This window comes from Mastacembelus armatus, chromosome 9 (genome assembly GCF_900324485.2).
Source record: "Mastacembelus armatus chromosome 9, fMasArm1.2, whole genome shotgun sequence".
Taxonomy (NCBI): domain Eukaryota; kingdom Metazoa; phylum Chordata; class Actinopteri; order Synbranchiformes; family Mastacembelidae; genus Mastacembelus; species Mastacembelus armatus.
Window position 1 is genome coordinate 22,422,719 of NC_046641.1, and position 17,261 is coordinate 22,439,979.

General features: G+C 40.0%; 1 protein-coding gene across 2 annotated transcripts; it reads right to left on the bottom strand.

Moving 5' to 3' along the window:
* Positions 1-3,566: 3,566 nt before the first annotated feature.
* lifra (LIF receptor subunit alpha a) lies at positions 3,567-16,903 on the bottom strand. Of its 2 annotated transcripts, none has more exons than XM_026322683.1 (18): positions 16,781-16,903; positions 11,349-11,564; positions 10,968-11,104; positions 10,526-10,679; positions 10,117-10,392; positions 9,856-9,982; positions 8,997-9,133; positions 8,731-8,873; positions 8,285-8,438; positions 7,828-7,892; positions 7,268-7,502; positions 6,965-7,150; positions 6,721-6,822; positions 6,431-6,577; positions 6,136-6,273; positions 5,823-5,913; positions 5,516-5,582; positions 3,567-5,397 (listed from the first exon to the last, which is right to left on the bottom strand). In XM_026322683.1, exons 2-18 carry the CDS (start codon positions 11,452-11,454, stop codon positions 4,711-4,713), a joined length of 2,952 nt encoding a protein of 983 aa, XP_026178468.1. In that variant the 5' UTR covers positions 11,455-11,564; positions 16,781-16,903; the 3' UTR covers positions 3,567-4,710. The 2 variants fall into 2 exon arrangements, with proteins under 2 accessions (XP_026178468.1, XP_026178467.1); XM_026322682.1 differs by having other exon boundaries at positions 5,823-5,916.
* Positions 16,904-17,261: the final 358 nt, after the last annotated feature.

A 17,261-nucleotide genomic window follows, 5' to 3' on the forward strand; every position in this document is an offset into this window, starting at 1 on the left:
CATTTCTCTGCACAAATGAAAACAGAGATGCAACGACTACAAGCTGATCCAGGACCTGTTCAGTTTCACGCTCACCTGGGACGATAGCGACTACAGAGACTAGGGAGCGAAGGGTAACAATAACAATGTACTGGACTGAAAAATCAACTTGTCAGTACTGTTGAGCAAAGTGATTATGGCTGATAGTAACAAATGGCTATTTAAATGTAACCACAGATAATATCAGACTAGTGGAAAACTGAATAACACTGACAAACGAGCGCCCTGACAAGCGACTTTATTGCCATTAATTTTATTCACTCAAATGAATTTCACCGTCTCTTCATCCAACCAACAGTAAAATATTCTGCAATATTTGCAGAAATGAAAGCGATTTCCATGTGTACACAACACTAGTCACTCTGTCATGCAGATCAGTCAGTTTAAACAGAGTTTAAAGAATGCACAAGTCATTGTTTTGCAGTAATAGTTTATGCAGCATGCACCAATTTCACAAAACACCAAGGACCAGAGATGAAGATGCGCAGTGTAACCCTGCTGTATAAACCACAATCATGTGATGTTCTACATGGCAAACATAGGCGCCTTTAAAATCTAGACGGACAAATGAAAAAAGGTCAAGAGTAGATATGAGCAGTTGCCATATGGGCCTGCACAGTGAATAATATTCCGGGTTTACTTTAAGTGTCTGGCAAAGCAACACTGCTGCTGTTAAGGTAGACATGCAAAGCAGGCTAAACTGTTCTAGCAAAACAGGATCACAAGTCTAACTTGGTTTATGTGATTTACAGATACATAGGTTTCTATGTGTTTAACCACATAACAAATACACAGTTAGTGATGTCTATATTTTATATGTATTTATGTATCTGGTGTCAGCGACACAAATGTTTTTACTTTAGTGTCTCAAGAAAACTGGTTAGTCAGCTTTAAGCCAGTATGTTGTAGTATATGGAGTATAATTCACAATGTAAAGCAGTATTTTGCATTGGATTAAGTACATTTGAAATTATGTAGTATACAAACAGACAGAGAAAAACAAAAACGTGCCACTTGGTTGATCCAAATCAACATAAAGGCATGTAACACATAGCATTCATAAGATTAGTCTCCAAAGCCCTGCTTGTCTGAGAAAGCAGGCTTCAAAGCAAAATAATCTGCAGTCATGGGTATATCTGCTCATATCTAGTACTGCCCTGCAGTGATATCTCTTATAATGAAACTGACTGGTTTGCTCGTCACTCCCTCTGAAAGGTACAAAGTGTAGCTTCTGACTAATTTTCCATTTTTTCTCCCATTAAAAGTTCAGATCAGTGTTACAAGACAGAAGATACATATTTCTCAGTAGTTAAAGAGGACTGCCTGTTGTAGGATTATCAGTGAAGACATCTATTATAGTTAAAATAAGGCATCGTTCATGTCACAGTAGGTTTACTTAAAGCTTGCTGGCTGGAGGCACTGAGAAACAACAGACCACGGGCTACCACATGGGCAAGCCAGGGGGTGATTGAAAAGTACAATAAAATAAAAATCCTGGTTACCACTTGATTACTGTCGATAGATAATATTTGCATAATCACACTTTTGCAAAGCAAAGCCAGTGGTGCATTCACACCCAAACTTTACACATGAGTGGAGAGGTAATGAAGCATGTGAAGTGTCCTTGGGAAATTAGTAGCCTCTATTTTGGAGATACTCAACTGCTGTCAAGTGGCCAATATTTACAAGGCAATGCCCCCACAAATTCTTTCCTTTGGTTCTTTTTTTTACCCAGTTATAAAATTTACACTGTGGTGGCTTCAAGTTAAAAAAAAAACAAAAAACAAAAAAAAAAACAAAAAACAGTAATAATGTAATTTTACATGTAGTGCAGATGTACATCTTCTCAAAAGTGAATCAAATGCATCATCAGCCATCTCTTTGTGCTTGAAAACCAAGCAACCAAAGAAAAGAATTCATCACATCCCAACTGAGAGGGCTGAGAGTAACATTAAGATGATGATAAACTAACCAAAGTTTAAAAAAAAAAAAAAAAAACACAAAACTATTTACTAAAACTGGATATCCTTACACCTTACACCCAGTGTCAGAGGAATCCATGCGTCCAGTACAATACATTTCTGATCAGTTTTTAACTGCATTATTGAAAAAAAAAAAAAAAAATCTTTTCAGTAGAGCCTGACCGATATGGGTTTTTGGGTTGATATTATTTTAAGCGTATATGATAGTACAGTACCAGTCAAAAGTTAGCACACACTTGCACAGGCAATGGCATTTCAATTCGTTTGTCCAAACTTTTGACTGCTACTGTATGTAGAATACAGCCTACATAAACAGAATATATATATATATATAAAGCATTTTAAACGCACATTAAAAAACTGTTAATATCGGCGCCACATTCACTGATACCGATATATCTGCGATAGGCTCATATCAGCCGATAAAAATCGGCAAAAAAAAACAATATATCGGTCAGGCTCTGCTCTTCAGTATACATAACATTTAGAAGCAAGGCAGTGTGAAAAGTGATATAGTGCAGATGACTGGAAGCACTGCATTTATCAAGGCAAGTTAAACACGGCAATGACCCATCTTAATAAATTCTCAGTTTGTTCATAATCAGCAACTTGATAATTCACAATATTTAACATTAAAACAGACACTGGCCTGACTGTGAAAGAAATTTCTTTAAAAAAAAAAAAAAAAAAGACAAAAGTTCTGGTTAAGGAAGACAAGACAACAATAAAACACTTAAAAGTAACAAACGTGTATTCACTGAATCATATCAGAATTCGTGTTCTAGCTTATATCAGTCTAGTGTATGTCCACTGGGTTAAATTCATCCACATATTTCCAGACCATAACAAAAAGCACCACTCCTCTATTCATATGAAATAATGACTGTTCTCATTTATATGTGCATGCTACGAATAATACCTCACTGTTCAGACAGTAGTGTCTGATGATGGGAGCTACCTTGATACTGGACCACGTTCTTTTTTTGTGAAACTTTTGAAACTTTCCTGCTTTCAGTTTTCTTCTGTAGTGTAATACAGTTCACATTACAAAAAATAAAAACATTTGAAACGCAAGATAAAAACCAAATACACTCAACTGCGATGCAGGACAAAATGCTAAATGCCCACTGTAAGGAGAACCAGAAAAGACAGTGAGGATCTAATCTAATCTAAAGATCTAATCTAAGGCTAGATTACTGTAACTCATTACTATCTGGATGTCCCAGTATCTCCATAAAAAGCCTCCAGTTAATCCAGAACACTGCAGCCAGAGTCCTGACAGGAACTAGCAAGAGAGATCATATTTCTCCTATATTAGTTTCTCTTCATTGGCTCCCTGTAAAATCCAGAGTAGAATTTAAAATCCTTGTCCTCACATAAAAATCCCTTCATGATCCAGCTCCTTCATACCTTAAAGACCTCATAGTACCATATCATCCCAATAGAGCACTTCGCTCTCAGAGTGCAGGCCTACTTGTGGTTCCCAGAGTTTCCAAAAGCAGACTGGGAGGCAGAGCATTTAGCTATCAAGCTCCTCTCCTGTGGAACCAGCTCCCAGTCTGGGTTCAGGAGGCAGACACACTCTGTACTTTTAAGGCTAGACTTAAAACCTTCCTCTTTGACAAAGTGTATAGTTAGGGCTGGCTGCAGGTAACCCTGAACCATCCATTAGTCATGCTGCTATAGGCATAGACTGCCTGAGGGCCATCAGTGCACTGAGCTCCCCTCTCCTCCTCTTCTCCCCCTCACATGTATATTCCACCATTGAATGTCACTAACTTTGTGCTCTCCCTCTCTCCCTGTATCTTCTACAGGTGTCCCTGGTCCTGGAGCTGTATATTGTTGATGTGCAGTCACTGGCCCCATTAACCTGCACATTGTTTAATTGTCGTTTATTGTTGTTGTTCTTTCCTCTCTCCTCTAATCACTCACCCCGACCGGTCGAGGCAGGTAGCCGCCCAAACTGAGCCTGGTTCTGCTGGAGGCTTCTTCCTTTAAAGGGAGCTTTTCTTCTCCACTGTCACCAAGTGCTTGCAAATAATGCTTATCCCAAACATATGGAAACATGTTTTGTTAATTTTCTTTTTCCTGCAAATACAAGCCCAGGTTGACAACCTGTCAGGGACCTTTCTCTGTGGAGTTTGCATGTTCTAAAGTGCCTTGAGATGACTGTGTTGTGATTTGGCCCTATACAAAAAAAACTGAATTCAATTTAATTGAGCAGCCACCACATTGCCAGGAGGTGCAATAAATATGGTGTTATCTGTTATCAGATATGTTTAAAACATATTTTGATGTGTTATATCTATTCATCCATCCATCCATCATCTGTACCCCCTTATTCCTAACCAGGGTCTCAGGGATCTGCTGGAGCCTATCCCAGTCCATCACAGGGCCACAAAGAGACAAACAACCACGGGGACAACATGCAACCTCTACACAGAAAGGTCCCTGACAGGTTGCAAACCCAGGCTATTTGCAGGAAAAAAAATTCACAAAATGTGTGTTTCCATATATGCTAAACACTTATGCAAAAGTGCCCCTGTAACAATGTAGTAATATACCAGTGGGGATATTTACCAAACCATGAGGGCTAGACTTTTTTGAGGCATGAGTCATAGCAGTAATGAATCTCAAGTCTTTTGTTCGCCACCCGGGTCTGGCTGCTACTAGTGGAAGAGAGATAACATCATGGCTTTGTCGATGACAGCAAGTTGGTGAGCCAGGTTGCTGCCGATGATGACTGACGTTTCTCCCCCACATGTTCGTCTCCATCAGGGAGGAGGAACTGAGTGGAAGCAACAGAGGTGGGTGATCCAAGAGAGGGTGCCAGGCTACCAGTGTCCCCAGCCTCCACAGGGGAGTCCAAATGCCAGGAGTTCTGGGGTTTGTAGCCCTCTGCACTGGAAGCCTGGGGCTCTTGGAAAGGCTCAGGTGATGCTAGGCCCATGTCATCGCTTGGAGCTCTACGCTGCATCTGGGGCCGGTAACCCCCACCTCCACAGCTGACAGACAAATCAGTCTGGTGTTGGTGGCCCTCTGAAGAATTTTGTGGATCCAGCTGGAAGACCAAAGAAGACCCTGAGGTCTGGATCCCTGTGTAGGTCACATCTGTACGTGCTGAATCCAGTGAAGATGTAGAAGAAGCAGAGGAGCCTGGGAAACGTGGTCTTATGGGTCTATCATCAACCACTTGGTTGTAATAGCGTAATGATGTCGGTTCATCTGTGTCAACTGGCTCGTCTCCTATCCCTTGCCCTTCTTCATCCTCGTCTTCTTCAGGAATGACGACGAGCACTTCTTTACTAGAATCCCACTCAGGCTTTTCTACAATATGGACAATACTGTGGGGAGATGGCTTCACATCCAACGGCCCCTGTTACATATACAGAGCCATTCAATTCCTTACTGAGTCATAAATGGGAGAAGACCATTTAACAATCTTCACAAAAGTAGTTAGGGTCAGTTTTGATTATCTGTATCTGATACTGTACCTGTGTCCTGGACCAATCACCAGGGAGCTTGGGCTCAGGTATATCTGGATAAAATGCTTTTTTAACCCTGGTGACAAAGCAAAATGTGAATTACAACATAAACATTAAAAACACATTAAAAAAAACCTAAACAGACCTAAGCAAAATATTTCTTTCTAATAGCTCACCCTTACTACAGTACAGAGAATAAGCTGCAGATTATAATTGGTTTTGCAGATGTGGTAATTATCTGTACAAATACCAGTATATTATTTATGGAACACACAAAACAGGAGAGGAATACAGGATAGGAGCGTAATGGTCTCACCAATTCCTTTTCTTGTAACAAATCAATGTGACAACGACCAGGAATAAGGCTGTGACTCCAAGAGAAGCCAAGATTTCCAGGATCAGCCAGTCTGCTATCATGGGAGAACAGTAGAAATATTACACATATTAAGTCTTAATTATTTTAGGCTGAATATTTTTCTTTTCTGAGTATAAATTACTGTACAAACTGAACTCATGTATGGTTACACGTGAGCATTTTGTGGCTTCTAATTACAGTAATAATAGTTACAGAATACACACAGACACTTATTTCTAGTTGTGGCTATAGAAATCATTAGTCATTGACATACTGTATGGTTCCAGTGTTATGGAGGCAGTGGTGCCTGTGTCCTCGCCTGCTGAGGTAAAGGCCTTGACAGTAAATTTATAAGTTCCCATAGAGAGACCCTTTACTGTGTAGCTCCTGCTTTGTGGATCTGGCAGATTAGCTGCTCAAAGGACAGGGCAGAAATCAGAAAAGGAAGACAGGAACAGGGAGGAACGAAGAAAGAGGCAGGAGAGGGAGCAATAAATTAGTTTTCACAGAACATGAGATGCACTTGACAAATGTTGTAATATGAATACTCTTTCCATCATAACATTTACCTAGAAGTGTGAGCTGGGCTCCACTTCTGATGTAAATGTTGTAGCCCAGGAGAAAACCTCTTGTGCTAACTACTGGGATCTCTCCCCAGGTCAGGAGGACATCAGCGCCCTCCTGAGTGGTTGACAGAGAGACAGAACTGGAAGGGACTGTGAAAGCCACAAGGAAGGGAGGAAAGAAAACAGAAGGGAGAGAGGTATAACAGAGAGAGTCAGCAAATTAAAATGCAAAGTTCAATTTCTGAGCTCATTGCTTCTTCTGAAAGGATAAGCCTTCCATGTGTTATCCTTACCCAGCTCCTGCATGTATCCCTGCCAGCGCTGCAGCAGCTCTGGGGCCTCTGAGGAGCAGCTGTACAGGGAAAAGTTGTACCTCACACCAGGCTGGAAATTTTCTGAGAGCAAAAAAGGTTAAAAAGTATTATACATACTGATTTCAAAATCCTGTCTAGTTTGTAAATCACTACACACTACCCATAGCCAAGAACAGCAGGGTTGATTGATTTCCTTTTAAAGGAGGCTTCAAGATTGGTATACCTGACTCCATGGAGACATTAGTGTTTCCAGCAGCCACTTTCATCCACTCCACATGGCAGTCCCACACGCAGGTGGCATCATACCATTCCACCACATACCCACATGTGGCGTTAGCATTGCTCTGCCAGGACAGGGGGAAACCTCTGTCCAAATAAACTGCCCTGGACACAGCAGGGGGGTCCACATCTGGAAAGAAGAAAAATAGCAGGTTAAAATATGCATGTCTTCATATTCTTCCTGTATAACTAAATACATTCTGAAATATATACAATACACTTACCTAGTTACTTGATTTTCACATACCTGTCAAATGTAAAGGTATAACTACAGTTGCAGGCTGAGACAGCCCCTCGACGTTCTTTGCAGCAACACTTGCTATAACCTTGCTGTCACTGCTGAAGGCAGTGATCTGTGTGAGGTTTATTGGTACAGAAGTATCTGGTACAAAGATTTCCATGTAATTTAGCTTTTCTTCAAGGCTCCAGAGAGTAACTATATAACTTGTGATCTGGCCATGGCTCTGTCGCCGTGTCAGAGGCTAGAAGAAACAACAGGGGGGTGGGGGTGACAAAGACAGAAAAAATGTAAATCACCTTTTACTTAAAATTTCAGATATTCAGGATATTTTTCACATGTTTCTTTATGCCAAAAGGGAGAGAGAGTGTAAACGAAGAATGAGGAAGAAAGGCAGAGGTAAAGGATAAAGTCCAAAACAGAAATAATCCTTACAGGCAATGACCTTTCAACATCTGACTGTGTGTTATGTGAACATGCTGTAAATATGTGCTTTCCACAGAACAACCAGAAAACTGCTAGTTTGAAATCTGGAACAATTCAAGTAAAGATCCAGAACAGAAAATTACCTTCCAAACAAGCTGCCCTGTATTGTCTTTGTTCATCCACATCCACACATCAGGAGCATCTGGAACTGGGAGTAGACAAAACAAATAAAAGTTGGCTACATAGTAGATTTTACTATAATAAAATATCTGCAGTCTTTTTTAACTGACAAACTATCACAGTTTTTTTGTTATACTTCAGAGCAATTACTAAGAATTGTTTAAGCTGGTGTGTAGCTACATTAATCATTTGCAAAAAGCTGTTAAACATCTGCTATGGACACCCTTGGCAGTGCAGGGCAAACAATTAGTCAATATGCAGAAAACTGACAATTGTTTTCAAAATTTGATTGTGTTATTTAGTGATTCATTATTATGTTAGTTATCAGGCAAAAATGAACTAGCTCCAACTTTTCAAAAGATAGGATTTGCAGCCTTCCTTTCAGCTGATATAAAGAGATGTCACAAACAAATGTCTTACCGTAAGTGCTGGTTTTGAAGGAAAATGGTTCACTCCAGGTTCCCCACTTCCAAAAATTCTGCTGGGCACCGCACCGAACTTGAACACTGTACTCCTCATCAGGATACAGGTCTGATAGAAACACTGACTGCAGGCCCACACCGGAGAACGTATACTGGATACATACATAAAATCTCATTACTATTTGGTACATAGATCACACAAGTACAGAGGACAAGTTTGCATGTGCTCAAAGTAAGGTGATAGCTTATTTATTAGTCTGCTGTAATGGAAATGTGGCAAAAGAATGGAACTGATATTGTCTGACTGCTGTACCATATATACATACACAAAACATTTAAGATGACAGCAGAAGAAAACTTCTACACATCAACACAAACAGAGCAATGACGATGCAGAGCTGTGGTCTTATCCTGCAACATGCATATGTTAGAACACAAACTCACATTTCTACAGGACCCATGGGAGCTAAGTTTTACTTGGCAGTCAAGAGCCAGGGAGGAATAGCTGCTGTACTTCCAGTGCCACCGCACAGTGGCATTCCAGGCGTGAGCAGAACAGGACAGGTTAGCTGGTGCTACTGGATTCACTGAGTAAGAACAAACAATAATCAGTCAACCTTGAAAAATTAGTATAAAAAAAAAAAAAAAAAAAAAAAAACAGTTTATATGAATTCCAGTAATTTTTGACAAGGCAAGGTTAATATACCTACCTCTGTGACTGAGCTCAGCAGAGTCAGTGAGGCTGTACTGGCCGAGACGATTCTCAGCCACCAGTGTCCAGTTACCCTCCCACTGGGGCACTCTACACTTTTTCTGCTTCTGCTGCCTGCTCTCCTCAGTGCACTGCCTAAAACAAACCCAAACAGATAAAAACAGCAGCATGAAAAACAAAATTAAATTAACACGAATTAGAATTACTACTCAGTATAAACCAGAGATGCATCAACAAGACCAAACACGTCTATAATGTAACTTCTACTCTGAACTATTACTGTAAAAGGTCTGGCAAGCAGCCAATCCCCTATCAATATTAAATACACAACAAGAAACATCAAGTGGTTACTTAGACTAAGTGCTTTATATTTCTTTATAAGTTGTACCACATCCTGCCACAACCATGAATCGTTGTGAATCTGGCCAAACAACCATCATTTCATCATTGCCAGCTCCCTTCAAGACCATAATGACTTTCCACTCAAGAGTTTCCAATATACCGATTTCTGTTTTTCTGCCACCATTTTATAGCATTGTGGAGCTAAGTCAGATATAGAAACCACTGTATGGTTGTTCCATGTGTCCACAATAATGAAAATGCTGCCATCTGAACTCTTGTGTGAACTGCATCAACATAGTGAGACCACCTAAAAAGGCTGGTCTGCTTTCAACTAACTGGTTCAATCAGTTTGTGTGAGCAAAGCAGCCCAACCACAGTATTCAATGATAACAGATGTCATTTTTAGTACACAACAGGATTATTAAACTCTCTGCTGATTGTGAACTTAAAAAAAAAAAAAACTTCCTTCACCACAAATTTTTAAACTAAATTACTGTTTTGTGTTTGTGCGATACCTGTTGTTCACTGAGTAGTGTGTTTTTCGTTTGCCAGTCAAGTGCGTGTCTCGTCCTACAGTCCACTGGCACACAGCTGAGATTAGGTCATGAGTCTCACACACAAAATCACTAGGCAGTGGTGGATCTGGGGATGGGCCAAGAAGTGAAAAGCAAATTTCTTGCTTTATCATATACATACTGTATATAAAAAGATTACATAAATACAAATAATTCAACCAATCGCAGTGCAGTTTCTGTCCATCTAGCTATTCATCTTACATCCAACAAACACCACCGCTCCAGTCAGTGGTTCACTTGAGTCGTCGAGACAGAAGACGTTGGTTCCCGTGCTGGAAGATGGTCCCTGGTTAACCACTGTGACAGCGTAACTTTGTGTACTTATTTGTGTAGCTTTCATGACTGCTGTGCCATAGTGGATGCGACCAAAGCCCTTCCCCTGTCCCATAATGCAACAGAAGGTGGTGTTAGCCCCAACAGGTTGAACTTTGTCCTGGGGGAACATCTGGGATTTCTTATTGCTGGCATGATCGCTTCCTGAAAGAGTGAGGGAGTGAAACAGAAAGCAGAGTGTTTAAATTTCAAATGAAAGACAACCTGGGAGACGTACGTTCTCAAGGTACTGGTGTCCTTAAGAAACATAAATGGATGTAATTATTGTCTTTCTGACCTTGAAGTATCTCAGTGTTGCTCCATTTACTTGTTGTCTCTCCATCTCTTGAGCGGATTTTGATCGATAGCGAGGCACACTCCAGAGGCACAGCTGAGGTCCAGTTCCACTGGTGCCGACCAGTCACCTGATTCACCGTCACAGACACTGTGTCCTAGAGATAAAACAGAAAACACAGCAAAGGTTTGGAGCAGAACAACATGAAGCTGGGACTTACAGAAATGTTAAACATGTTCTGAAGAGTATTTTAGAAACAAAACATTATAAACTTTAAATATCTGAAGCCTATAAAAATGTACTTTATGTTATGGGTTATGGGCAAAAGTGATGTTGAGCTGCAACTCTTTTCACACAAGAGGACGTATCCAACTGCTAATTATAAATTTCCAGTAAGAAAAACATGTAAATAAATGAACAAAAAAAAAAAAAGATATGATCTTACATAGAAGACAGTTTCATTGAATTCAGTTCTGAAAATCATGAGGTCAAAGGTTGTGGCTGGTCCACCCAGCCAGGATATCGAAAGCTGCTGCGTATACATGTTGGGTGACAAGCTCAGCTGCTGTGGTACATGAAGGACTGGGGGGACAAAAACATATTGGGATTAAGTCATTTTAAATGCAACATTGGCAACGCAGGTCTAAGTCAACAACTGTAAATCAGCACACATGGTTTTATCATCCGCCCTATAAAACCAAAAATTTCCACATGGGCCAGATTTATTACATCAACAGTCAGTACTTTCAACATGACATGCATTGAGTCTTGCAGTTGAATAATTGGAAGAATGTTGAATTTTCCTTTCAGCTAGTTTCGTTCTTACCATCTATGCCATGAGTGTGTACAGCAGAGAGGCCCAGAAGAACACAGATGAGCCAGACAGAGCTACAGGCAGGCTTTGAGTTGGGACTAACACTTAAGCAACACATGGTTATCAACCAGCTGAGGTGCTGTCTGCAGATTGTAAGGTGGTGGTTCTCTCCACTACAGTAACACCAAGCTAGACATCCCAAGAGGAAGGATACAACCGAAGGTTTCCCTGTGAGAAAAGACAGGAGAAGAGAAAAAATAGTTAGTGTTGTGGTGAACTGTGAAGTTGGACTCACACAAACCTATTGTCTTTCTTCATGAAATATCTGGGTATGCAGAGTAAATTCAGAAGATGTCTCCAGAGATTTCAACTCCAGAGATTGCTTTTGTCACTGCTAGGTTCTGGGGAAGAGCTGAAATCTGTTCAGCTGTGTTCGTTGGATGAATGCTTGCCAAACCCAGACATAGCACTGCCAGGAAAAGCCAGGTTTTAAATCCCTGTGGCTGCTGCTTTCAGCCTAGATGTGGAAAGAGTCAGAGAATGCTGTTTACATAAGGCCTGCCCTTGTTGCCTAACCATTTCACCTGTCGTCATCTTACAAATAAACTTACCTTCCATGCTCCAACACATGTAACTCTTTGTTTAGTGTCAGAATCGACGTCATTTTTGCAACAAATGTCAGTGCACTGCCTGAACTCCATTAGTCCACTTGAACAACTTAAGCAAAGTAATGTCTTTTTCATCTTTGCCTTTGAGGATTCAGTCCCCATTGAATGTGTTGATTCATTACTCAATTCAGAATTATTGCAATCATATGTATAAAGCTAACCATGTAAAAGATAAAGCACACAGTGCCAAAGCAAACTATCACCAGCTCCATTCTAAATCCACTAAAGCTTTGAGTTGTACTACATGCTTACAGACCTGCAGCTTGAAGATATGGGTGTGACTAAATGGCCTTTTTGATACAATGGGACTAGAACTTCTTCTTCTTCTCCTTTGGGCTGCTCCCTTGAGGGGGTCACCACAGCCAATCATCTGCCTCCATTTAACCACATCCTCTGTATCCTCCTCACCCTCACCAACTATCCTCATGTCACAATGGGACTAGAACAAGATGCAAAATGTTTCAAACTAGCATTTTGTAAAGTGCCTTGAGATGATTTGTAATGTGATTTGGCGCTTTACAAATAAAACTGACCTGAACTGAACTGAACAGCATATAGAAAAATATGATTAACTGCATAATCATGAAGGTGGGGAATGGAAGATAAGGTCAACAACAAGGAAACAAAAATAATACACCCAGTGAAGCTCAGAAGGAGGGGTTGCAATCATTTTGTTTTGAACTCTGGCCTTGATGAGCATGCACATGCATGTTTGTGTATGTAACTCTGTTTTTGTCTTTTTAACCGTCACAGACACTACAGTGCAGTTCATCTGGTTTCTTTTGAGACAGGCCAGGACAGGCCACAAACAGCTTGGTATCTTGATAAAGCAATGCTCTCAAGTGCTACCAAGGCCATTACAGCAAAACAGGACCTCAACACAAAACAGACACAGGGAAAAGAGCATTCTGGGGAAATTAATAAAGGAATCTAATCTGCAGACAGTCAGCCAACACAGTATGATAAGGTCTTTTAATTTTATTTACAGTGTGACCGTTGCAACCCCAGTCAAACTAATGAGAAGACTTTGTTCATAGATCTGGGCCTATAACCTGTCTGATAAATTTAAAAAAACATAAATTAGAAATACAAGAAAAACATGTATGTATCTAGCTTTATAACAAAAATAAAAAAACCAGTAGGAAATTACAACAATAACAACAACAAAACCCAATAATGGAATGAGCAGAACAAGCTGCTACAGGTTTCCAAAGACACACTGATTTCAGAAACTGAAAACTGAAGTTATGGGAAATGATGGGAACATTTATTTTAAGCTGCTTATCTAACAGCCTGCTCCATGTTTCATTTTTAAAACCACCAGTTGGTTTAATTTCACTTTTATCTAGAATCTGTTGAAAGACAGAAGACAAATACGGGGACAAAAATTCAGCGATGCAACAGGATGCTGGAAATGACTGAAATCTATGTAGGCCAGATAAAAAAATATTACTGATTCACAGAGTGATATAGGTTTTTAATGTTTTTATTATAGTGGAACAACTGGAGGTCTGCTGGCATTGAGTAAATAGGATCCACCTACTGCAGAGCATCTATCTAGAAACACCTGTAATAACTACTCTTAGTGTGATTTTGTTAACACAGGTGTGCGCTGTGGGGTTTTTCCACACTTGGGTGGAATTTTAAAGTCCTCTGGTGGTTTCTTGGGTTGAAAACCACCATCTCCAGAAAAGATTTAGAGACATGGTGCAACATAAATACAGCTGTGTAGTGTCAGTTTTTCACACACTTATGTGCCCTCACAAAAATGGTTTCTGAGCCTTTTGCAGGCCTAGTGCCAGTCAGGCCGTCTGTTGTAATGGCCCTGCATCCTAAAAAGATTAATTTTCCAGTGTTATCAGGGCTGCAGGGATGTTTTACAAACTCTAACATTGTACCGCCATTGAACCTTAAAAAACAACACATAGTGCACTTATGGGAAGAAGGGAAAAACAGCCATAGATTCTGGGAAACCTCACAAAGAAACTGATAGCAGCAAATACACAGCAACACACAAATCAATACCTCTGTGTCCCTGTTTGCAGTAGTCTGAAAAACAACATCATAATTTGGAGTTTGCCTCCTCTCTTCATGCTTGGACTTTGCCATTTTCTGTTTAACTGTTCTTTCTATTACTTGAGGATAAATGTAAATGTCCCATTATAATAACACTGAAAATATACTCCGGAAGATCATGTGATGCAATAATTTCTCAAAATCCAAATACACTCAAAAGGATTCATTTGTCCTAAGTTTACTATTTCTAAGGTGTCTAAACATTAACCGGCACTGAAATACTGGAGTCAATATGCAGCTGTGCTCAGTATTTTAAATAGGGGAATGTGCAAGTCAGAAAATATGCAGAATTACCAGCAAAGGCAAAATTATGTTTGTTTTCGGTGAGTACTGTGTGTGTTTACTGGAGCAATTCGTTCCCTGTAACAACCACTTTGTGTTTCAGCGAAAGCCGCCATGATATTAATGGTAATTAATAAATAACTACCTTCTGGTTAGTATAACTATTAAATAAAGCTGTAGCCACAAATACACCAATGTTTCTTTTTTTTTTTTGATAAGTGATGTGACAGAAGACTGTATTTACTGATTTTTTAGCTGTTTCAAAAAAAACAACCTGGAGTATAAAATGTAATGTTGCTCCTCCTAAAACCAAAACCAGAACCAAAATAAAGATGAAGTGGAGCCAAAGTCAGAATTACACCAAATTAACTGCTTGGAGTAAAAGCTAAACTACTCATGGAAAACACCATGAGCTTCGAAAAGTTTCATCACTGTCTATATATGCTAAACATCAGATTAGATTTTTGGATTTTTTTAACCTTTTATGTGAGATGCAGTGTTTTCCATGTGTCTTGCCCTATGCAGGCAGATCAGAGCATTTCTATCTTTATCCATTTGTATCAACAACTGTGAAGCACCTTACTATTATAACTACATTTTAAAACAAAGACCAAACCTCTGACAGTATTTTCTTTCCTAAAAGTGTGTGGGTTGGTAGCCAAGGCCAAATCCAGACAAAACCTGTGTGTCTTTTCTCGGCCTACGCTCAGGAAAGTTGTCATTACCCTGTCATACGATGACCACCAAGACCAAAGAAATAAGTACACAGTGGCTCTAGTGTACTATATAAGTGCGGTGACACTTTGAAACACGAGCTTCAGTTGCTGCTAATTATGTTTGACCTTTGAATGAGATGGGAGGCAGACCGGATGCTGGAGAAAAAAAATAAGTGAAAAACACAGAGGGTTAACAGATGAGTGTGTCTGTGTGAAATGCCGGTGCACTGACCTCAGTGGAGTGGGACATTCAGGCCTATGTGTGTGTGTGTGTGTGTGTGTGTGTAGCTTTTGGACCACAACCAAACAACATTTCCTTCCTTTCTATTCCCTGGATAAGATGAATGATTCCCTGTGTCCATTATAAATGTAAAAGTAATTCTTAAAAGTAACAGGATGTCAGTATAAAAAAAAAAAAAAGTCGTATTAAAAATAACCTATTTGCTTTTTGCTGTGTGCTTTTAAACTACTGCCTTAAAACAATAAACCACACACGCTTCCAGTCAAAAGCATTTCAGTCCAATCCAGCAGCACACCAGCAGCGTGTGCTCTGGCCATGCCAGGTACAAGGTGGTGCTTTATCTTTATCAAAGTTGTTATAATGATCAATGCTTAGTGTTCTCGTTTTGAGTCATACTAGGATGACTGTGTGTAGCAACACAACTAACCATTTATTTTTACCATGGACTCTCACAGGACTACATCAGAACATTCAGGACAGGACACCTGAAGTGTTGAAAGGAGAAGATCAAGACAGAAGTGAGGCGTCCATGTAAATACATGTAAATGTTGACATTAAGAGCAGTCCTTTGACTCTTCTATGTGGTTTTTACTAAATGGAGGACTACAGTTCTTAAATAGGCTCACATTACCTGTCTTTCCCTTCAGGGATTAATAAAGTTTATTTTTAAAAATGTAATAATTATACTTGAACTAACCAACCAACTACTGAGCAGACTGTGCTCTTACATGACATTAATACTACACACACTATTAATACTACACATACTATATGTTCACAGAGGGAAAAGCAAACACACTATATTCAAAACAGTGTAAAAATGAGCATGGTCCTACCATTTAAAGAGCAAAAAAGACAACATTGTACATTGGCTGGGAAATCAAATAATAAGACATGTTTCAAACGTAGCTGATGTTAACTTCTTCAATCTGCGCAAAATTATGCGGACGAAAACACATTTTATCATAACATAACTCCCACACTGGCGTCCTTAAGTACGCAAAGAAATAATCCAAAATTTAAAACCACACATCTGCTCACTGATCTCACAAATATTAAACGTGTAACTTATTTTTGACTGTGATTCTACTCCTCCAGAAAAAGTGGCCGACGCTGCCAAAGTGCATCATCGCAGGACGGTTTGCATCATTAGCATTAGCAACTGGGCAGCGTGTCGAATACCGTCAGTGTTAGTGTTAACTATATTCAACAACACGTCGGACACATAGTCATTCTTACTGCATCTCATCCAGACAGACAGCTCCGTCAGATAACAGCGATAACCTGGATCGACACTACGTTTTAACCTTTAACGGCCAGCTCCCATCACACACACGCAAACAGGCCACTGGTGAGGAAAAAAAACACAGCTAGCTAACTATCTACGGTAACTACGGTAGCTACCAGCCACAAACTACCATCTAACCGTTACTATGAGATCAGAAATAACACCAGAATTACCTCTAATGTAGCGAGGAATCCGCTTCAGTGCTGTTTTTGATGTATGTGTCCGCTAATCAAGCTTCGTAAACAACGTGATAACCTCACGGCTCGGTATCGTCACAATCCTGCCCCCGTCCCGTGCCGTTACTGCGCTCCCAGGGAATCCTGGGCTGGAATTACTGGAATAAAGCGAAGAGGGCGTTTGATTGACGTCTGCCTTGACCAATGAGGATCGAGTACTGGGCAGAAGGCCGTACCTGTGTCGCGTTCATGTTACAATGCAAAGATTGGTATTTAAGAGCGACCACCCTGGTCACGACACCTTTCCAGTAAACGGACGGGGCTCTTTATCGATTTTCTGGATTCCAGCTCCACAGTCGTTAATTAGAGGATTATACAAATACATTAAGTAATGCTAATGATAAATAGAAAAAAACTTGAGTCGATTTAATAAGTCAAGTAAACTCGACCTTGGCACAACATGTTATACAACCACAGT

What these genes read in the sequence shown, in the direction of transcription:
- lifra (XM_026322682.1), bottom strand. Translation starts at nt 11,454, where the DNA reads ATGTGTTGCTTAAGTGTTAGTCCCAACTCAAAGCCTGCCTGTAGCTCT. An exon ending in TCAATGAAACTGTCTTCTAT is followed by an intron (nt 10,680 to 10,967) that starts GTAAGATCATAT and finishes TTTTATCTCTAG; the next exon opens with GACACAGTGTCTGTGACGGT. An exon ending in TAATGTCTCCATGGAGTCAG is followed by an intron (nt 6,823 to 6,964) that starts GTATACCAATCT and finishes TTTTGCTCTCAG; the next exon opens with AAAATTTCCAGCCTGGTGTG.